At 40.5% G+C, this 24,200-nt stretch overlaps 1 protein-coding gene across 3 annotated transcripts in view; it reads left to right on the top strand.

Annotated features, from left to right (window-relative positions):
- The window catches only part of CABCOCO1 (ciliary associated calcium binding coiled-coil 1), a 64,560-nt gene that overhangs the window by 17,649 nt on the left and 22,711 nt on the right, over window positions 1–24,200 (top strand). For all 3 annotated transcript variants that reach the window (XM_073353419.1, XM_073353420.1, XM_073353421.1), the window contains one exon: window positions 3,589–3,661. In XM_073353419.1, coding sequence (XP_073209520.1) covers window positions 3,589–3,661 — 73 coding nt within the window. The remainder of the gene's footprint in view (window positions 1–3,588; window positions 3,662–24,200) is intronic.

The raw sequence follows: 24,200 nt of genomic DNA on the forward strand, positions 1-24,200 counted from the left end.
AATGTATTCCAGTGCTTCACCACCTTCCTTGTGAAAAAGATTTTCCTAATATCCAACCTAAACCTCACCCACTGCAACTTGAGACCATTACTCCTTGTTCTGTCATCTGCTACCACTGAGAACAGTCTAGATTCATCCTCTTTGGAACCCCCTTTCAGGTAGTTGAAAGCAGCTATCAAATCCCCCCTCATTCTTCTCTTGTGACCCTCAGTGCTATGGCTTCACCCCTGACCTTCCCGTATGCCTGAACTCATGAGTGGGTCCTGGGGAAGCAACTTTTATGGCTGGCTGTCTTGCTCGGTTCCTGCAGTGGGAGAATTTTGCAGATTAAATGCTAACTGTGTTTCTGGCATTTCCAATGCCTTACTATTGCATGCCTGTGGAGAGGAACAAGAATTCTCTGCTCTCTAGAATTCTGTGAAAGAATACTTAAGCAAGATTAAACATTTTTCCTTCTAAACTAGTTACAATAAATTCTTCCATATTACTAAGAATTGTTTGTAAAATTTTTGTGGTGTTAACATTGGGAATTTATGCTTTTCACCTGTCAGCTGTTTCTGTATTGAGAGATAGGATTGCTTCTGGTGATTTTTTTTTGGGGGGGGGAGAGAGAAGTAGGGGGTCCTTTAACAATCTGGTCCGGAGAATTGTATTATTGAAGGCAATGTATTTTTTCAGACATTTACTATACTATACATGTATATCTTGTATAACATAGGGGAGAAGACTGAGCCCTGTGGGTCTCTGCATGTGAGTGTTTAGGAGGTGAAGTGCCTTCTGTGAATAAAGACCCAGCCATTTCAAGGTGTTTCCGTTTACAACTGCAGTTTCTTGGAGCCAGGACAGGAGTGTTTGGTGATCAGTGATGCCTAATGCTGCAGGTGTGATCCAACAGGATGAGTCTGAGTGTACACCCCTTGTCTATGGACAGGAGGGTGGCTATCCATCAGCACAAATGCTCTCTCAATACCATTGCCTTGGCCTAAAGCCTGAGTGAGAGAACACTAAGCTATTAACAATTGAAACGTGGCCTTAAGAGACAGTCTTTGCTAACTTCTTCATTCCTGGCTTGGGAATGGAGTGGGAGGTTGAGATGCTGGGTAGTAATTTGTGCTCTACACAAAGTGATAGCTTCCTTAGTATTGGTTAGACAATTGCATTTTTAAGGAAGGGTGGTAGATTTCCTGTTGACAATCTGTAAGTAAAGTTCCCGAGTGTTATCAACTCTTCCTTACAAACCAGGAAGGGCTGGAGTCAGAGTCACAGATAATTTATCTGATTGCTGTCTTTGCTTCCATGAGTACTACTTGTGTGAATGGGATGAACTCTTGGAAGAGAGGGTGTTGTGTTTTTGGCCTGCACTGAAGTTGACTTCTACTTTTGCTTGAACTTGCTGTGAAGTCATAATTCTGTGTTTGCCATCAGTGTGTCACAGTATTGTGAGGGATGTCAGAAATTACAGCATTACAACTTCACAGGAACAAGTACTGTAGATGAAAACATATGGAGTTATTTTTGTGGTAATATTCAAAACTCCAGTGTCAATCCCTGGTCTCTGGGAGTATGTCATCTGAATTAAAATTATTGATATACTGTGTTCTCCATTTGTTTGAGGAAAACAAACCTAAACAAAGAGGTAACAATGAAATGTACCATTTCTTGTACTCTGCCACACAAGAAAAAAACCCCTAACTTATTTTTTACCAAGTTTTTCCTACTTTATGTATAGCGTAAATATAAGGTAAATTTTAATCTGGAAAAAATATTTATTTTGGAGTTTAAAATGCAATTCTAAGATGAAAAGTGACTTGTAAAAAGGAAAGGAGTACTTGTGGCACCTTAGAGACTAACAAATTTATTTGAGCATAAGCTTTCGTGAGCTTCAGCTCACTTCATCGGATGCATTCAGTGGAAAATACAATGGGGAGATTTGTACACATAGAGAACATGAAACCATGGGTGTTACCATACACACTGTAAGAAGAGTGATCAGGTAAGGTGAGCTATTACCAGCAGGAGAGTGGGTTGGGGGGATGGAGAAAAAACCTTTTGTAGTGATAATCAAGGTGGGCCATTTTCAGCAGTTGACAAGAACATCCGAGGAACAGTGGGGGTGGGGGGGAATAAACATGGGGAAATAGTTGTACTTTGTGTAATGACCCATCCACTCCCAGTCTTTATTCAAGCCAAAGTTAATTGTATCCTGTTTGCAATTGCAGGATCACTCCAATTCAGCAGTCTCTTGTTGAGGTCTGTTTTTGAAGTTTTTTTTGTTGAAGAATTGCAACTTTTAGGTCTCTAATCGAGTGACCAAAGAGATTGAAGTGTTCTCCGACTGGTTTGTGAATGTTATAATTCTTGACGTCTGATTTGTGTCTACTTATTCTTTTACGTAGAGACTGTCCAGTTTGACCAATGTACATGGCAAAGGGGCATTGCTGGCACATGATGGCATATATCACATTGGTAGATGTGCAGGTGAACGAGCCTCTGATAGTGTGGCTGATGTGATTAGGTCCTATGATGGTGTCCCCTGAATAGATATGTGGACACAGTTGGCAACGGGCTTTGTTGTAAGGATAGGTTCCTGGGTTAGTGGTTCTGTTGTGTGGTGTGTAGTTGCTGGTGAGTATTTGCTTCAGGTTGGGGGGCTGTCTGTAAGCAAGGACTGGCCTGTCTCCCAAGATCTGTGAGAGTGATGGGTCGTCCTTCAGGATATGTTGTAGATCTTTGATGATGCGTTGGAGAGGTTTTAGTTGGGGGCTGAAGGTGATGGATAGTGATTTTCTGTTATTCCTCAGATGTTCTTGTCAACTGCTGGAAGTGGCCCACCTTGATTAGCACTACAAAAGGTGGGTTTTTTTTTTCTCTCCTGCTGGTAATAGCTCACCTTACCTGATCACTCTCGTTACAGTGTGTATGGTAACACCCATTGTTTCATGTTCTCTGTGGATATACATCTCCCCACTGTATTTTTCACTGAATGCATCCGATGAAGTGAGCTGTAGCTCATGAAAGCTTATGCTCAAATAAATTTGTTAATCTCTAAGGTGCCACAAGTACTCCTTTTCTTTCTGTGGATACAGACTAACACGGCTGCTACTCTGAAACCTATGTAAAAAGGGCTTCATTTGCTTCTATCTTTGTTGTGTCTCAAGTTTTCCAGTTCAGTCTTTCTTGGTATACTACCAGCCTGGGATCTGAAAGTCGAGTTAGGTGCATTTTCTACTCCCATACCATCACCAATAATAAAGATCCTGCAGGTCAAATTATGCCCTTGTAACAATTAACTTCTGAGTTATTTTTCAGAGCAGAATATTAAGCCCCAAAACTCAATTTCACAATGGTAGGGCTGATATCTCAATTGTCATATTGAGTTTATTATAACTGATATGAATCTTGTAATACCTGCAATGGCTTACACATTGTAGCTAGAATTAGAGCTCAACAAGTGTCTCTTCTTATTAGTGCTGAGGTATCTGTCACCTTGACCTAGGGAATAAGTCTTAGGGTAACAAATGTGTTTAGAATACTTCCTTTCTAAAGATTTGTGGCTGTGCTGAAGCTACATTTTCTTTTCTTTTTCAGTTTATTTCAACACTATAAACTATATGAATATCTTTTCCACAATCCCAGGGAAGAACTTGTAATAGGCGATGAGGTAAGTAATCTATATGAATAGAACTGATTAAGCAGAATTATTTAATGCATGCCCTGTGACATCTGTTTTATAAAGCTCAAAGCAACTTTGTCAAAATTGCTGATGTGCTAACAATACAGAATAGCAGATTAAAGAATAAAAGTTAGATGCAAAGATATATGTCTCCAAAATGAGTTATGGGTTTAGAAAAATGTGGTTTTCTTGGTTACAATGTTAAATCTGTTGAGTTAAAAATATCTTCAAGTACAGTTTTCAGAGTAACAGCCGTGTTAGTCTGTATTCTCAAAAAGAAAAGGAGTACTTGTGGCACCTTAGAGACTAAACAATTTATTTGAGCATAAGCTTTCGTGAGCTACAGCTCACTTCATCGGATGCATACTGTGGAAAGTGTAGAAGATCTTTTTATACACACACAGCATGAAAAAATACCTCCCCCCACCCCACTCTCCTGCTGGTAATAGCTTATCTAAAGTGACCACTCTCCTTACAATGTGTATGATAATCAAGGTGGGCCATTTCCAGCACAAATCCAGGGTTTAACAAGAATGTCAACAATTTCCATCCCACCATCAGCCTCAGCCTGGTCCAGTCCACACAAGAGATCCCCTTCCTGGACACTACAGTGCAAATAACTGCTGAATTGGAATTCATTTGCAAATTGGATACAATTAGCTTAGGCTTGAATAGAGACTGGGAGTAGCTAAGTCATTATGCAAGGTAACCTATTTCCCCTTGTTTTTTCCTTACCCCGCCCCCCCCCCCCCCCGACGTTCTTGTTAAACCCTGGATTTGTGCTGGAAATGGCCCACCTTGATTATCATACACATTGTAAGGAGAGTGGTCACTTTAGATAAGCTATTACCAACAGGAGAGTGGGTTTGGGGGGGGTGAGGGAGGGAGGGAGAGAGAACCTGGATTTGTGCTGGAAATGGCCCAACTTGATTATCATACACATTGTAAGGAGAGTGATCACTTTAGATAAGCTATTACCAGCAGGAGAGTGGGGTGGGGGGAGGTATTTTTTCATGCTTTGTGTGTATAAAAAGATCTTCTACACTTTCCACAGTATGCATCCGATGAAGTGAGCTGTAGCTCACGAAAGCTTATGCTCAAATAAATTGGTTAGTCTCTAAGGTGCCACAAGTACTCCTTTTCTTTTCATGTACAGTATTTATAATAATGATCTTCAGGATTTTAATTAGAGAATGCATGACTCCACTTTAAAATCAGTACTCAAATCAGAAAAGGTTACGTGCAGTAACTCCACAATGACCACAGTTCTAGAATACCTAGGCCCATTATTTTTAATGGCAGCTGTCAACAGATAATTATATTGATTGTATAGGAACATTTTAATTAGACATGCAAGACTTCTAAGGCACTCAGGTAACAATGTGTAATTGTGTTGATAATCTTTGTCACATATATCTTAATTTTTATGCGTGTGCACGGATACGTTGATCAAAAATGCATTGACTCAAGATTTAGCCTTTAATCAAATGTTCAGGTTCATCTGTTTTTCTGCTTGACTCTACTAATTGAGGATATATTTCACAATAGATTGAAAAGGTTTTATGCTTTTACTTTATGAGAGGAGGCAATCAGTTGTTTTGCTAAAAAAAAGGGTTGAATTTTAGCTTATAAATATTAATGGAAATAAATTAAAGGGAAAAAAATATTCAGTATTTTTCCTTTACGCTTGAAGCTGGCAGTTTGTGTTTATAAATGGTACTATCCAATTTCTTCCATGTTTCTTCTGACTGGCTTAATAAAACATATGAAAGGTTTGTTTCTTGAAGCAGTCATTAGCATTTTAGAAAATACTACATTTTACCTGTAACAATGCAGCAGGGCATGTTATCATTCATTGATTGAGGTGAATCCTGGCTCCACTGAAGTCACGGCAAAACTCCCATTAACTTCAATAGAATCAGGATTTCACCCTCAGTCTTTATGTTGTTTTATTTTTTCAGTGTTAGCTAATCAGATGAATGGTTGGCTAACACTTGCATACTGGCAAAATTATTTTTAAAAAGTGAAGCTTCAGTTAAGAAATCGTTTCACCCATACATTTTGTAATTTATGAGGTATATTACATTTTTAGTGTATTATAAATTAATTGAAAATCTTTTAAAATTGTTTTTATGTAAAGCTCATTTCTGAATGGCTAAAATCAATTATCTGAGTCAGAATGCAGCTTTTCAGTAATGGAACAGTAAATAAATGTCAACTAAACCAATGTCTACCAGCCAAAATGACACCATCTTCCTTATTAATCATTTGGTGCACCAGGGATGAAAACACTGGAAAAGAACACTGTCATGAATGAATGTCACCCAATTTGCCCTGGCATTTATCTAGCATCAGGACACACTTATCCTGTGACATTCAAATCCCTCCTTAAAATAAACTTATGATTTGAAACATTCCAGTGGTGATCCTCCATAGCAACAAATCTAATTTACAAAAATTCCACCACAATAAAAATTTGCACCAGTTTTGAACTTGGAACTTCCTCCAATCATCTGGTGTATTATGCACCTGCCTGTCTGTCTCTTTTAGATGGTAAGGCCCTGTTGCAGTACTTATCTGATCTTCTTTGTATTGTACAGCTCCGACCACACTTCAGTGCTTAATAAATACTGATAGTTATATATTGTTTTCTTTGCTTTCTTACACTCACTCTAATAAGCTATAATTTAAAGCTTTCCAGATATTCAATAAAGTAATTTTCTCTAAAAGCAAATATCTAACATTTTGCATGCACATTCCCTGTGATGGGAATCAGACCCATTATATGACTGAAAGTCTCTGCTTTCAACAAGATTTCATTTCCAGATTTTATCTGGCAAGCAAAGCATTACCTAGTGCCCCATGTCCCTGCAGTCCCTTAAACAACCAACTGGGCTGTCTGCCTACATTAATATTGCCAACAGGCACAGTCGTGCCTCAAGCCTATTGGGCTCTAACAATAAGAGCCCCACTCAAAGCTCATCCCCCGTATAAGGCGTACAAGCCCTCCTGATGGAGGTGCCCCGTAATGAGCTCTGTCTCCAGCAATGCTAGTCTGAACTTGAGTTTAGTATTTGGGGCTAAAACAATTTCCTTACTGAAGAGTTGTGACAAATGTGGAAGAGGGCAAGCAGTCTGAAGCTCTCCCATCCACATAAGTGTTCTCTCCAAAATGGGGGAATCACTAAAACATATGCACCGCTACCCTCAACTGGATAGAATCAGGTGGTCTCAGTTTTGTTTTATAAGCCCTCTGCTGCTAGCAGCTGATGGAAGAGTCTCTTCTTTTGGAGCTAGAGGATCTAGATTCTGTCTTTGGAGCTGCTGCGAGGTTCTGAATGGCACTGGTGTGCACAATGCTGATAACCATGACACGGCTAGGGGCATATGAATTAGTTACCGTTATCCCCATTTTACAAATGTAGAAACTGAGATAAATCAGTTAAGTGACTTGCTTCACATCACACACCATGTCAGAGTTGGGAACAGTACCTATATTGCCTGACTAAAAGTCTAGTGTTCTAACCCCAACACATGCTTCCTCAAAAGAGACATCATTACAACAGATCAGAACTGTGAGAATTTTATAACAGAGATCCTTTTAGGGAAATTGGACTAATGAAGTTTATTTTTCTCTAATGCAAACAACTGTACAGTATTCTCGATCAGATTGCTTTTCTGATCTTTCACTGCAGTTATTGCTAAATGACCATGTTACTACTTGTGTAGAACCCATCAAGCTAGAAATGGAAAATGAATCAAGGTGGTTAGATTATTCATACATTATCACTGGTCATGCCAATTAACAGAATTTCAGTTACATAAATACAACTCATAATCAGTGGTCCCACATGGTCCGACTAATATTATAATATAATATAATTATAATATACTGTAGTTTTATAAAAAACTACACTTTAACTCTTTAAAGGGCAGACTACATTTGGTGGTTTATTTTAAAAAACACTGATTATAATATGTTTTTGTTCTATATTTTCACTTCAGCTAAAGTATTTTGAATAATATTGGCTGAGATGCTTATGTTGCATAGGAATAAAAGGTCAAAACTGAAAAACGAATGGTATGTTTGGTAAGGTAATAAAACACACAGCATGCATCTAACCACATTTGGTGACTTTAAACTTGCCTGTCCAATTGTCAACCCCATTACTTCTCCTTCACTCCAGCTCTACAAGGACTGAAAAATTGGATATACGTGTATATCTTTTGATAAACATGACAGTACAAGAATTACAGAGGGATATAAACGTACGGGATAGTTGTGTAAATCCCTTCCATTTTTGTTTTTAACAAGTATATGGATGTTCCCCTTATAAACAGTATTCTTGTTGTAAGGTACCTTCCCCTTTTGGGTATAGAAAGAGGCTCTAATAAGAAAATGGGTCAAATCCTTGGCTGAGGAAAATCAGCATAGCTCCATTGATGTCAACAAACTCAAAATGACAGCACTATGAATTTTCTGGACTTGATATTTAAAAGATTTCGGCATGTAAATATGAGTTTAATTTGTGTGTACAATTGCTGCATAAATTATTTGCAAAGTAGTTTCCCAGTGCTGCAGTGAGAACTTATGGTGCAGATTGTTGTGCCCTACAGAGCTCATTGCAGTATCAAAGCCTAGGTGTGCAAATACAAAACTTACACTCTGAACTAACCTACCACCTTTAACTTCAAGATTTTCATTGTTATTGTTTTCCCCGTACCAAGTCCAGAGATTTCACTATCTCGTTTGTGATTTAATGTACTTATATTAGACTGCAAATTCAGAGAGAGCAAGTGGGGTATCAGACTAAATTTTGATGTACAGGGATTCTGTGGAACAGTTCCCATTAACACATGTCAAATCTCATAAAGATTTAAATTGTTAATACATGAATTGCATAGAAGTTTTTATTATTTTCTATTTCGGTCTTCAGTTAATTTATTTTACTTCGATAGGATGATATATTACAGAATGTCTTGTAATATTTTTCCACAACATTTACAAATTGTACTTTACACAGTACATGTTTTTGCTGGTCTCGGTACTGTATATTTGGATGGAATGAGTCTAAAGTCTTTTGGATGATGTCTGTTTTGAAACATTTCCGAATAAAAATAATGTGGTTGGTAAATCTAGTTTTATTCCTAGCTGCTCTAGCCAGCATGATGGAGTAATCTGCTATTTTATGGTCCAGATGACTAGCTAAGTTTCACTTCTTGAAGTAATACTATACGATATCATTTTCTTTAAAGATGTCATAGTGGATCAGGTTGCAATAACAATATTTAAAATTAAATTTAATGGCAGTGCACATTTAATATTATAGCAGTTGCTAGATATCACCCAGTACAGTTAGAGTTTCAGAACAATTTCCATGATAATGTCCTTTTTCTGTGCGTTTGTAACTTGCAGAAACATTAAGCTTCTGGAGCTGAATTTATCTAAGGTTGCTCTCTACCCAAATGTGATTTTTTTTTTAAAAGTTTGAACAGTATCTTTTCTATGTTTGAGTTTGGGGACAAAGAAGGGGAATATACTATTTATATTGTAAAAACTTCTACTACAAATTTTTTAGACAAGGGTACTCTAAAGGAGCTGAAGTATGAAACTCGATATTGACATAATCATCATAGAACTGGTGCCTCTTGGTTGGGATGAAAAATGGTTTTGATTAATGAATTCTGATATTTTGAACTGAAGAGTTGCACACATTTACATGCTAAACCTGTATATTAGACAATTTCCTTAAGCATATGGAACATGTCTGCACTTCCCCACAGTTTGGAGTGCTGGACTTTGAATAGCAGTGCACACCAAAGTGTTGCACTCTAACTCCCCTGCATGGATGCTGTGGGTGTGAATGAAAGGGTTCCTAGTTTTCATTAATGTAGTCCCCTCCAAACAGGACTACATCAGTGTGCAGTAGGAACCTTTAAGTTTGCACCATCAGTATCCACACAGGGGAGTTACAGCACAGCACTTGGAAACAGACTGTTATTCACACCTCCATAGTCTGAACCAACCAGACAGCGTTGACCTGCCCTTAGGCTCACACTTAATCACACAGCTAATCACACAGTGATTAGCTAGTTAAGTGCACACTTTTCAAAGCTTGCTGTCTTTCTTTAAATGTTCATGTTTTTACTTGGCTTTGTTTTGTAGGTATCACTTTAGCCAAAACATCAAAGCAAATTGAAGAAAGTACATTCAGTAGTTTTCCTGTACTACTATGATTGTTTAAAACTAGGGAGCACACTTTGTAGCTTGTGTAAGCGGAGCTTATTGTATGTTCTGCGTGTCCTTGCATTCCTCCATTCTCCACCACAGACACCCTGTTTGCAACCCCCTGTTTTAAGTACTCCCTGCAACTCCAGTTAACCTCCTCTCTGCTAGGGTCTCTGTGTGCCCCCCATCCAGGGTCTCACGTATCAGGGTCTCCTCTTCTCCCCATACCAGCAGCTCTGGATACACACTCATCCCACCTTTCCCCAAGCCCTCCATTCCCTTCCATGGCAGGATCTGTGTGTGCTCCTCTACTCTTCTTCCCTCCTGGGTAGGGGCTCTGTGTGCCTCCCCGTTCCCTGTTACCAGGTTGCTCCAGTCTCCCCTCACGAGGAGGTTATATGTTCCCCCTCCATCATGGCAGGGGATCTGTATGCATCCCATTCCTCTTTTCCCCAACCTTCCCTCCTTCTTCCCATATCAGGATATCCCAATCTCTCCCCCAGACAGAGGTACGGTGTGCCCCACATTCCCTCCTTCCCTGCCATGCCAGGAGTTCTGTGTTCCCATCTGCCTCCATCACTATGGTCTCCATTCTGTCTCCCATACAAAGGGTTCTTTGTGCCCCCTTCCCCCTATTCCAGGGTTTCCCATTCTCTCTCACCCCCATGCTGGGGTGTGCACACACCCCTTTTCCCCTTCTCACCATTTCCTCTTCTCTGCCCCCTCCCCCCATTATTATTTTTTCTGTCTGAGAGAGAAATCATTCCATGTGTCAGCATGTTTACCTCTATTGGAAGGAGAAGCAGTGATTGATATAAGGGTAGTGTTATGCTGGAAGGTGTTAATGGCTGGCATCAACTGGTTAATTGATCTATATATAATTGCAGAGGTGCTTGAGGCTATGGCTGTGTTAAAGAGCTAACAGGGGCTTCATGTGGCCACTGTCACTCTTCCAGTTTTCTGATTTTTCTCCAAATCAGTATGGGTTCTGGCCATTGATGCCTAAAACATTCCCTGAAATTTTGGAATTGATCAAATGAGGCATTTAAAAGTTATTGAGTTACTGACAGAGAAATACTGTTGAGTTTAGTGTAAGCCCTTCACAAGCTTGGCAGTACTTTGTTGACCAGGAGACCTCTCCAATGGTGAAGCCAAGTAGCTTGGGGTAGAGTGATTGGGTATGAATTTTGTTTGCTTCTCTAGTGTTTCTGAATAGGTTACTTTGTCTGTATCCTTTGGGCATTCTTAATGGCTTTCTTGACTAGTTCTGTAATTAAATAGAGCTGCGCAGGGGACTGTAATTACCTTTTGTGGAGGTGCTCCACCCACTGCTAATTATTTTTCATATACTAGTCAAGTAAAACAACAAAAACTCCTAAAAAATACAGTGACCCTGTCATAAATATAAAGGGAAGGGTAAACACCTTTAAATCCTCCCTGGTCAGAGGAAAAACCCTTTCACCTGTAAAGGGTTAAGAAGCTAAGATAACCTCGCTGGCACCTGACCAAAATGACCAATGAGGAGACAAGATACTTTCAAAGCTGAAGGCGGGGATAAACAAAGGGTTCGCTCTGTCTGTGTGATGCTTTTGCTGGGACCAGAGCAGGAATGCAGGTCAGAACTCCTGTAAAAAGTCAGTAAGCAATCTAGTTAGATTCTGTTTTGTTTAAATGGCTGATAAAATAAGTTGTGCTGAATGGAATGTATATTCCTGTTTTTGTGTCTTTTTGTAACTTAAGGTTTTGCCTAGAGGGATTCTCTATGTTTTGAATCTGATTACCCTGTAAGGTATTTATCATCCTGATTTTACAGAGGTGATTCTTTTACTTTTTCTTCAATTAAAATTCTTCTTTTAAGAACCTGATTGCTTTTCATTGTTCTTAAGATCCAAGGGTTTGGATCTGTGTTCACCTATGCAAATTGGTGAGGATTTTTATCCAGCCTTCCCCAGGAAAGGGGGTGTAGTGCTTGGGGGATATTTTTTGGGGGGGAGACGTTTCCAAGTGGGCACTTCCCCTGTTCTTTATGTAACACTTTGGTGGTGGCAGCGTTTAACCTAAGCTCGTAAGAATAAGCTTAGGGGGTCTTTCATGCAGGTCCCCACATCTGTACCCTACAGTTCAGAGTGGGGAAGGAACCTTGACAGACCCATTCAGGAGGAGGTGGGAGACAAGGCTTCCAGGTTATTGGCTCCCCACTAGCCTGCCTGCTGAAGAGGCAAGCAGATGAGCTATGAGAAAACCAGACAGGTTTCAAAATCCGCCTGGTTTCTAGCAGAATGTCATGAAAATCGAACCATTCCTGTGAAACATTTCACTTTGGATGAATCAGCAAATTCTGACAAAAAATGTTTTGTCAACATTTTTCCAACCAGCTCTAAAAAAAAAAAAAAGAAAAAAAGAAAAGGAAATAGTGAGGAATCTGTCAAAAAGACCAGAAACGTCATATTTGAATAATTCAGTGTCCTTAATGTAGAATAAGACATCAGTATTCAGTTAAAATGCCTCGGCAAGGACAGTGTGGATGAACAAATCATATCCTCTTGAACAGTCTTTCACATTTAGGTCACCAGTTCAAATTTTGCCCAAGTTGTTTAGTGATTGACAGTTGATACCATCTGCTGGCTATTTGGCATCCAGTGTGATATCATTTGGTGGTTACAGTCCAATCTGCAAGGCCAAGTGTTTACATTGCAGATATCACCACCACAGTTGTTGCTAATTGGCAATTAGACCTAGGCAATTATTGCACACAAAGATTAATGAACATTTGTTGTAATGGACGTCACGAATTTGTGTAACTGCTTTTGTGACTACCATTTACTCGCTTTTTGTGTGAATTTGTGCAACAAAAATTGTGTTCACAAAAATGTTTCTGGAACTGTAAAGTGTTGTGGTTATTCATGCAAATGCATCTTCACATGTGAATATCCATATGACATGTTTACACAGCCATCTTGAAACCTCATTGTGAGTTAGTTGCGAATAGAGAGCTTGTCCTTATTCACTAGACAATATTGTTTTTTTTAACTATAAGTGATTTTTAGCTGTGGATATATTGTCATCTCTGACAACCTTTACCCACTTAGCTATTAAGAAGAGTTAACAGTTAATTTCATATTTAAAGTACTAATAAGATCTCGGTAATGAAGATAGTTTTTGCTGCCCTCTTAAAATCCTCCGGAAAATTCAGCATGTCCTCTAAATTTCACCTTAATATGTATATGTGGTCATTTGTTACAATGGAGAGTATCTGTACCTAACATTGGATCTACAATCTTTAAGCATTTAATTGATATAATGTTATTTTGATTGCCTATCTCTTGTTTGTAAACTAATCAAAACTCATAACATTATTTAAATAGTTATCATACTTGAATTTTGTATGGTATGTTCAGTTGATATATGTAGTAACTTCAGTGATGAGCTGCCAAAATCTTAACAACTGGTTCCCTCTTCACCCCACGAGGGGTCATTGCCCACCCCCGCCCTCCGGGACTCCTGCCCATCCAACCCCCCGCATTCCTTTACATCTCCCCCCTCCCCCAGGACCTCTGCCCCATCCACCCCCCTCCCCTGTCCCCTGACTGCCCCCAGAACCGGGCAGGAGGGTCTCGTGGGCCACCGTAGTGGGTGCCCACCACACCTAAGAGCCAGAGGGACCTGCCAGGGGGCGAGGTGGGGAATCCGGCGGTGCTTACCTGGGGCAGCTCCCATTCTGGCTCCTAGGGGTGGGGGAGCATAGCTATGGGGGGAGCAGGGGGAGTGCCCACTCCCCCCACTGATCACATAAAAAATGGTGCCTTAGGTGCTGACTCCATGGGTGCTCCGGGGCTGGAGCACCCACGGGGAAAATTTGGTTGGAGCAGAGCACCCACCGGCAGCTCCCCGCCCTGCACCCGGCCCCAGCTCACCTCCACCCCAAATGCACCCCCCTCCCCGACTTCGTGCGAATCAGCTGTTCAGTGGGAAGCCTGGGAGGGCTGAGAAGCAGGCGGCGGCTTCCTGCTCAGGCCGAGGGTGGTGGAGCTGAGCTGGGGCAGGGAGCGGTTCCCCTGTGCACCCTCCCCCCTCCCCGGTTACTTGCTGCGGCACGGGCGGCCCTCCTCACACACACACACCCCGCCCCAGCTCACTTTCGCCTCCCTGGGCCTGTGTGTGAAGCCGCCACCTGCTTCTCAGCCCGCCCCGGCTTCCCGCGTGAACAGCTGATTCGCTGGAAGCTGGGGTGGGGGTGGGGGCGGAGAAGCAGAGCGGGCCGGTGCGTTCATGGGAGGAGGCAGAGCAGAGGTAAGCTGGGGCTGGGCGTGGGGCGGGGAGCTGCCGGTGGGTGCTCTGCCCCCACCAAATTTTCCCCTTGGGTGCTCCAGCCCTGGACCACCCATGGAGTTGGCACCTAAGACGCCACTTTGGGACGGTTAAATTTAGAAGCCCCTTTAGAACCTGTTGTCCCTCGCGGAACAACCGGTTCTAAAAGGGCTTCTAAATTCAACAACCGGTTCTAGCGAACCGGTGCAAACTGGCTCCAGCTCACCACTGAGTAACTTGTATTTATACATAAACCTTAGCAATGAAAATAGTTTTAAATTTCAATAAAAAGATAATAAGTATAATGAGGATATAGAATATTAATGTGAACTATGCATTTATCTTAAAAATAAGAGCCTTCAAAGTTAAACAGTTGTGGTCTGTTAACAATCTAGATTGTTGGCTAGTTTTTAAACTCACTAATCAAAACATAAAAAGACAAAGGAAACTTTTTTTTTACAATGCAAGAATCCTGAACAAATTTCAAATCCACTTCACTTAACCCTGTTTAAAATTTTGCTTTAGAAGGATACATTTATTCTTTCTCTCACAGGGGAGATGAATTTTATAGATAGGGCAGTGAGCTCTGAATAGGGACTGACTTTTCCATCTTTGTTATAATTTATGTATTCTGTTTGTTCAGAGGGCATTTTTGATGGTCTTCTAATTATGAACTTTTCAAATTATTTCATGTAATTTTGTTTAGAGATAAGAACTTAATTGATATTTTAGCTAAGCTTGAAAATGGCAATTTTTTGTGTTGGATTGCATTTTTTACCAATTTACAGATGTGCAGACTTTTTAAAGGTCTAATTATGTATATGGAAAATAAAGAAAGCAATGCTTTATCTGGACCTTTGAACTTCAAATATTTTCACTTTCTGTATTTTTAATTAAATTAGTCAACCTACCAAAATATACCTGTGCAATGTTGTTTATACACCATTTGAGTTTCGCTTAACCATTTAAACTAAATGGTTTAAAAATGGGACATAAATAGTGCATAATTTTTGTATGGACTGTCTGCATGAGAGGGACTTTCACCAATAGTGCTCAGTCACAGGCCCCCATGTATCAAAAGATGGAGGCACATAAGTCCAGATAGGCAGTCTGAATGCACTGTGCACCCAGTGTGTAAAGAAGAGGGAACCTGTACCATTAATACAACAGGGAGCTGTCAGGCTGCCCAAGGAGGGAAATTCATATGCATGAGCTCTCTGCCCTATGCACGTCCCCAAACAGAGTGATTGGCCAAGAAGAACATGGGAAGTATCCTTAGAGCTGTAGTAACCCAAGAGTAGCTCTTTTGATTGGAGGGGAAAGGACTGGGTCCATATTCTTATATTCTTTCATTATTGAGAAAAAATTGATTTTTCAAGGTGGTGGTGATAGTGAACTTTGGCTTTTGGACTCTCTATTCTTGGCCCATACCTCTCCGCCATTGTCATGGAGGTTGGGTTATATCAGCCCATTGGCCCTGGCTTGGTCTTAGTTGAGGTCCATTTCAGAACTGTCAGCAAACATGCCTAATTTTTGGCTTTTTTGCAGGACTGCCTGCAAAATCTCAGAGCTTCTAGTGTGGTCATAGGTACCACGCTCATGAAAGTGGCATGTAATAGATAAAAGGAGGATGAGAGTCGGGTCTTTGAAGGCAGGCTGAAAAGAAGACAGCTCTTGGATCCTTGAACTCCAGTGTTGTCAGAATACACTTAAAGTAGCAAGGAGATTATTTTCCTGATTTACCCTTTTTCAGTTTCCCATTGTGCTGTGGGCATATAAGGTTGTTCAGCTGAGGAACCCTATTCAGTTTCTCCTCGACTGACTTATAACTCACTAGGGAAGAATCTTCTTACCCACTGGAATGTCATTCAGTGTCTCCCCTTACACCATTCTCTGGTACTTGATGCCCTTGTATGCAGCAATGGGTACAATCTTTTACTCTGACCCTGGGATGGGGAGGTGTTGAGTGGCTGTGTAAGCATTATGTGGCCTCCTTGATGCTGCTTTTGCACTCAAGATCTGCTTTATTTGTGACTGCAGAGCCTAGATAGCCTGCACAGCTTCTGGAGGCTCCATGCCATAGATGGTGTTGGCCAAAGATTGGACTACACCCTGTCCTGAATGTGTCCATTTAAATTCTAGTAACATTTATCCTGTAATATTCAGTTTTGTGTTGCATGCTGGTCCTGCTGACCTTTGTGGCAGATTCTGCACTAACCCCCCCCCCCCATAATATTGAGAAAATATGCCATAGGCATAATGTTGACACTTTTACAACACACTTTTTAGGGCCCACATTTTTTACACTCTTTATTTATACAAGTATCCTATTTCCACCACTTCAGATATCCTGTAGGTGTCAAGAGTTTCATTGGCTTTCTATTCTGCTGAAAGAGCACTGCCTGCTGTATACCATGGTAGTGGGTCAGTGGTCTATTTGAATGCGGGTTGCAAATATAGAATGGGAATTTCTTTTTGAACTACACAGTATAAGGCATAATAGCATAATTCTTAAGCGATAGATATGTAGATTACAGAGTATTTAACTTCCTCTGAGGTAAGACAATCCAAATGTGGTTTTAGACTTTTGAAAGTATTCTACGCTGAGTTTTGGATTGGCAAAACTTCCAGCAGTTTTGGACACTGGGCAGTTGGAATTCATGACTGTGTCTCATAGACTTTAAGTCATTTAATGTATTTTATGTGTTGTGCATACAGGTTTGGAGGTATTGACATGTGCACCATTGAAAATGTACTTAGACTCTATATTAATTAGGTGTTGCCTCTTGTTTCATTTAAAAAAAAAGGGGGGAGTTGGTGTGAAAGGGTCACTTCTTAATTCTTTTCAGAGTAGCAGCTGTGTTAGTCTGTATCCGCAAAAAGAAAAGGAGTACTTGTGGCACCTTAGAGACTAACAAATTTGTTAGTCTCTAAGGTGCCACAAGTACTCCTTTTCTTCTTAATTCTTATTATAGTTCTTTGAATATCTGCTGAATACTCTCACATTTTTTCTCACATAGAATTCTTTTAGTATTCATGATGTCCATTTATCATTTTAATCTTTATCTGTTACATATTCAGGCCCATTAATGATCCTTCTTTGTTCTAACAAAGACATTTTGCTAGCTTTTGTGTTCTCCATGAGTTAGGAATTAGTTGAAGGTTTACCTTCGGAAAAATGCTAAATTACCTGTAATTATGTAACTTCAAAGGAAGTATTTAATGTAGTTTTACTCCAAACCATTCTCGTTATTGGAGATTATATATATGTATTATTTTTTAGTATTATTATTGTCCCTGCTGGCCCAGGTTAAAAGCAACTGATGGCTGGAGGAGAAGTTGCTCTCTTTTTTTTTTTTTGGACTCTCTTACCAGAGGTGCACTGTAGTGCCCTCGTGTGGGAGTTCTAAAAACATAATTACATTCCAGTCTCTCTGAGAATGGGAGCTCTGAGGCAAATCCTGTTCACACTACTCATGAGAATAGTTCCCAAAAGGATTTTACCTTTTGTCCTTTTCTGCTGCACTTACAAACAAAACTATCCGAATTACTACTGAAATGTAAAATAATCCCCTTTTCATTGGCGCCGTGAAATAGCAAAACCCAATGAGAGAGGTTAAAAACAGAATCTTAGTCTTATCTTTGCATTTCTTAGCTTCTGCTGGTGTAACTCAAATTCCTGCTGTTATTAATGGTATTTGTATTGTCCAGTATTTAATAGTCTCTCCTTGTTCTGATCAGACCCAAATTAAATGGTAAGTAATAAAGGGAAAAGGGTACACAATCAAATTACTAGAAGTAACTAGTCGGCCCAAGCATTGCTAGAGCTATGTAATGGGTTGGGGGGCAAAACAGGGCTTTGGGGTCAGTCATCAAGTTCATAGCCTTTAGAACTGACAATGAAAACACATAGCTACTTTCGCACATCTTTCTGTGAATTTAAATGGCGAATTATTGTATATATTGAATATCAGAGCAACAGAAAAATCATACACCATGGATAGACTTTATTAATTTCAAACACAGATGACAGACATTAGACAAGCTTAGAAGTCTGACAGACTAAGAGTCTTGGTGTTTGACTAGTGCAAGAGAAAATGAGACGTCGTCTTTTTGTATATTATTTTTCTCCTTCATAGTACAGTGTACATTAAATAAACTAATACATATGAAACATACACATTAGAATAAAATTTAAAAGTCTGGAATAATGTAACTTATTTGGAGAAAAGATTTCAGAAGGGTGGTACGAGAAATACAGCCCCTAAGACCTAGCATATCAAATATAATAAAATGGGGGAAACTGGATTGCTCAGGGAATTAATGATGAGATTATAGGGTCTTTCTCTGCTTAGTCACCATTTTGAATATGGAGTAATTGTTCAGCAGACTATGTGAAATGTGTTGGTTTCTACCTACTTTCTAATAAACAAAGGTCATTTAAAAAAAAAATCCTGCTCTGACCAATTTGCTAACGAACAATGAAATTTGGAAACACAGGTATTGCTTGATCATGACGGTGCCTCCAAGATCAGTCTGTACAGGACAAGTGAATTTTTTCCCCCTAATTCCCCCTGTACTCTTCCCACATGTTGTGGGTGGGAGCACAGAAGGGTTAGTGTGAATATTAACAAAACACCTCATACGGTGTGACATTTACCCACGTGCACAGGACCCACATAAGACTATGCAGGGGATAGGGAAAGGACTGCTGCACCTTCTGGGCATCAGTTAAGGGTGTCTCTGTAGCAGCTCCACTAAGGGTCGCATAGTTGGGGGGGGGGGGGGGAGGGGGAGGGGAGAGAGAGAAGAACCGGACTCTGGAGGGTCTCCTGGAGACCCCGTGGGCCCAAACCCCTGCATGCTGTTCCTCATAGACTGGAAGGAAGAGTGGCTGTGCAGGGTTTGGGTGAATTCTATCTTGCTCTGCCTGGTTTAGCATGCTGCACAAAGCCCAAATTACACAGGATTTGTATGGGGAGGGATGAATTTCACCCACTATTACAGCTATTTGGGAAAACTGTTGAGTATTCTCCCTCATTCCCATTGACTAGTATCTCACCCCATAAGTAGTCCCAACAATGTCAGTGGATGTTTGCAGAGTAAATTACTGTACTAACATTGTGAGTAAAGGTAGCAAAATCAGGCCCCACTTTAGAATCCTTACAGATAATTTAAACACAAGGATGATCTCACAAGAATGCAAAGATCCCTAGTTTATAGTCTCTCAAAATGCTAGTGCAGCTTTTTGCTCCGGATAGGAGAAAGTGGTGGTGTAGTTTATCTTTATAGATCAGTCCTGAAGAAGACCTCATATTCCAGACATTTTTTACCAATTTTTATTGTTTATTTACAGCTGTGACAGAGTGGCTTGCCCCTTAAGTTTTGGAGGCCTAGGGCCAGCGAGCACTGATTACTAAGGAGGCACATCTGGGAGAGAGGAGACGATTTCCCCATAAATATCAGCAGGAAGCTGCATGGAGAGGGGGAAGCATAGGATACTGTGGGGAGTGAGAGAGGCTCCTTCAGGAAAACCCTGAAAACCAAGGGGATTTAGGGGCTGGAGCTCAGAGGGCAGAGGCTGCTGTGGGAAACCTGACTGGGTTTGGGCCTGGAGGCCGGTACCAGAAGGCTGAGCTCCACCTAGGAAGAACTGGGAGGATGGGCTGTGAGAGCACACTGGAACGGAAGAAGACACCAGAACTAAATATTGACTTTTTGGTGGTTATGGATTTTCTTGTGGGACCCTGAAGATTAAATTCTGTTTTTGTTATTAAGCCAGCCACTGGCAGGTGTGGTAGTAACAGAGAGACAAGCCTTTCTGCAGTTCTTAAGGAAACCTGAAGTGGGGAGAAACAGAGGCAGGATGCTGCTGAGTGACCTCTGGCCATGCGGCGGTGCTCAGTAAACAGTAACCCCATTACATCAACATTAAATTAAGGTAACAGTGATATTTAGTTTTCAACATTAAAAGCATGTTGCAGTAGCATTTATAGTAGAAACTATATTTGTTAGTATACATATGTAGCGTTTAAATTCTTTTTGGATGTCTAATTTCAAGTAATGGCAAATAAATTTAAATAACAGAGCCGTAATTAAAGACTTTCATGCCTTTGAAAATATTTTAGCCCTGATTTTTTCTTTCCCCGCCCCCTTATTTTTACTGGCTTTAATTATCCATGATCAAGGGAGCAGGCGTATACAGCTATTGCAATATTTTCTAAAACAGAACAGTGCCAGAATGAAATATTTGTCTATGTACATTTGCCAACTTGTTTTCATTCTTTTCCTCCGCCCCCTCCTTCCCCCCACTCCTTATATTCTGGGAGGGACTGCTGGTTGGTGCACTGGATCAAGGACAGTGCAAAATTAGTACAGCAGGAAACTTTGAGATGTTTAAATAACTTTTGCAATAGAAGTAGGTTTTTAACTAATTTCAGAGTGAAGATACTATATTTCCAGACTGTTGTAAAACTGAGACGGGGAGCTGGATGACAGTGTTAACAAAAATAGAATTCACCAAATTCTTTATGGCTGTTTAACCTCTGTTCCTTTAATCATATGCACAGCAGGGAAAAGGGATGTGCTAAAACAATATGATATGTATAAAGCAGCGGACATTTTTAGCTACAAACCGCACTGCCAGTTGGAAGCAAACAATAAGGCCAAATTTATTTAATTTTTTAATGAATTTTGAGCTAAGTGGTCCTTTTAATTACATTAATCAGGCAGGCTTCCACATTGCAAGCCTTAGGGCTAGAAGTACAATTTAAATCCTTTGTACTGATATGTCAAAACTTTTGAAATAGATTAAATGGTTTAACATTTGCTTGATTTATATTTCACTAACACACAATTTTTATAATTCAGCTTTTATCACTGCAGTGTGCTGCCATGACAAAATAAGGACTACAGTAGTTTTGCATAAGTGTTTATATAATACATGAGATGTGTATAAAACTGGACCAGTATAGGGGACTGGATTACTCAGGGGATTAATATTGATCTAGAGCCTTTCACCTCAAGTCACTGGTTCAAGCCCAGATGAGTAGTGATTGAAAGTTATTGAAGTCTGAAGCTGTTTGGCAACCTATGCAAAATGAATGTGTGGTGTCAGTCAAGATGGGTAAAAGATGCAACCAGTCTAGTAGCAGAAAGGAGGCAGAACAGAGAAATGGAAGACTAGTATCTTTGTCTCTGTCCCCTCACCTTGAAATCCTAAGTGGCTATACTCTTTTTAGATATGGTCTCATCAGATTTCATAGCTAGGTAAGATTAAGTTGGGTCAATACTTGGTTGGAAATATTCCAACCCCCCGACCCCCCTCAGGTGTTGTAGAAAATGATTGGTAACAAAATAAATAGTGAACCAATGCCATGATTTGGTGGTGGTAGGCATTGCATGGCAGGATCTGTTCGAGAAGATATAAAACTGATGGCTGACCACTTATCATTAGCTCAAGGACACAAATCACAACAGTAAGTGTTAACCACAATGTCATCCTGCTATATTCCAAATGAGTAATTACAGCCTTCCTACAGTAATTCTTCGGTAAATTCAACTGGTTGAGGTAGGTATTCACTCTCTCTTCATCTCTCTTGATAAAATTAACATGGCTCGTATTAAATGGATAAAAACTGGCTAACTTATAGGTCTCAAAATGTAATTAAACAGGAAATCCTCACTGAGCAGGTGTGCTTCTAGTGGGGTACTGCAGAGATTGGTTCTTGGCCCTACCCGATTTCAACATTTTTGCCAATGAAGAAAGAAAAAATAGTCACTGATAGTTTGAAGATGGCACAAAAATTTGGAAGAGTGGTAAATAATGAAGGGGACAGGTAATTGATACAGTGATTTGGACCATTTGGTAAACTAGGTTACAGCAAACAAATATGCATTTTAATATGGGTAAATATATACATCTAGGAACAAAGAATATAGGTAAGGTTATGATTTTTTCATGGAGGTTACAGAAGTCATGGAATTCGTAACTTCTAGCAACCTCCATGAATTCAGCCTTGTCGGCCGGGAGCTGTAGGGTACCCTGCCGCCAGGGGGACCCTGCAGCTCCCCATGGCTACTGGTACTGGGGGCCCCCCAGAGTTCTCAGCTGCCGCAGCTCCTGGCTGCCGTGGGTGGCGGGCCACAGGCAGCTTCAGGCAGCAGGGGCTCCCCGTAGCTCCAAGCTGCCACAGGTGGCACTGTCAAAGCTGCTGGCTGCCACAGGTGGCGGGAGGGCCAGAATTCCGAGCTGCCGCGGGTGGCAGGGGCACCCTGGAGCTCCGAGGCAGGGGACCCTGGAGCTCCGAGCCCCCACAGGTGGTGGGGGTCCCCAGAGCTCAGAGCAGCGCCCACAGCTGCCCAACCTCTGCAGGCTGTATGGGGACCCTGCAACTGGGCTCCCCATTGTGTTAGGAATATTTTTAGTAAAAGTCAGGGACAGGTAACAGGTTTCCATGATTTTTTTTTTATTATTGCCCATGACCTATCTGTGACTCGTACTAAAAATATCCATGACAAAATCTTATCCTTAAATATAGGCTATAATTACAGAATTGGGGAGTGTGTCCTGGGAAGCAGTGACTCTGAAAAAAGGTTTGGGTGTCTGGTGGATAATCAAAAAAAGAACAGGAGTACATGTGGCACCTTAGAGACTAACAAATTTATTAGAGCATAAGGTGGATAATCAGCTGAACATGAGCTCTTGGTGTGATGCTGTGGCTAATGTAGTTAATGCAATCCTTGGATGCATAAATGGGAATTTGAATTCAGAGTAGAAAAGTTGTTATATTTGGCATTGGTGTGACTGCTGCTGGAATTCTGTGTTCACTTCTGGTGTCCATGATTCAGAAGGATGTTGATATATTGGAGAGGGTTCAGAGAAGAGCCATGAGAATGATTAAAGAATTAGAAAGCATGCCTTACAGCGATAGATTCAAGGAGCTAACGTACCAAAGAAAAGGTTAAGGGAAGACTTGATTACAGTTTATAAGTACCTGCATGGGAAACAAATATTTGATAGTGGGCTCTTCAGTCTATCTGAGAGAGGTATGACATGATCCAATGGCTGGAACTTAGCCAAGATACAAACCCATGCTCCAGGTTTCCCTAAACCTCCAATTTCCAGAAGCTGGACTGAATGTCAGAGAATGAATCACTCAAAATTGCCCTGCTCTGTTCATTCCTTCTGACACATCTGGCACTGGCTGCAGTCAGAGAGAGACACAATACTGGGTTACAAGGGCCATTGGTCTGATACAGGTGGCCATTCTTAGGTTCTTAAATTGAAGCTAGACAAACTCAGACTGAAAATCAAATAATTTTTTAACAGTAAGGGTATTAAATCATTGGAGCAAATTACCAAGGTCATAGTGGATTCTTCATCACTGACCTTTTATAAATCAAGATTGAATAATTTTTCTAAAAAGATATACTCTAGGGATTATTTTGTGGCAGTTCTATGGCCTGTGTTATACAGGCGGTCAGACTATATGGTCACCTTAGAATCTATAAATATGAATCTGCTGTGTAGTGCTGACTGTGATTGGTGTTTAAAGGCTTCCTTTCAAGAGGTGACTGTGAAAGCTTGTGAAAGATTTGGGATCTCTGGATGAAAGGCACTATGTAACATGTCAGTTATTATTATTAGCCACTTTATATTTAGCTGTCCAAAATTTGTTTCTGTACAATTTATTAACAACATCTTGTTTTTGCCCTAAATGATTTAAATGAAAATAGCTATTGCCCCACAGGCTGTATACTGTCCTTAAACTAGGTTGAGCATGGGACCCAGGGTTCCTTGGGTGAAATCTTGGCCCTAGTGATGTCAATGGTAGAATTCATGTTGACGCTGATAGAACCAGGATTTGATCCATTATAAAGATCTGCTAGCTCAGTTACCTGACTGCAGTGTGGCCCCTTCCTGAGTGACCTCACTTGGGAACATTTAGTAAGATAAATATGAATGCAGAAGAAAATTAGCACAATTAT

The sequence above is a fragment of the Lepidochelys kempii genome, chromosome 7 (genome assembly GCF_965140265.1).
Source record: "Lepidochelys kempii isolate rLepKem1 chromosome 7, rLepKem1.hap2, whole genome shotgun sequence".
NCBI classification, from domain to species: Eukaryota; Metazoa; Chordata; order Testudines; family Cheloniidae; genus Lepidochelys; species Lepidochelys kempii.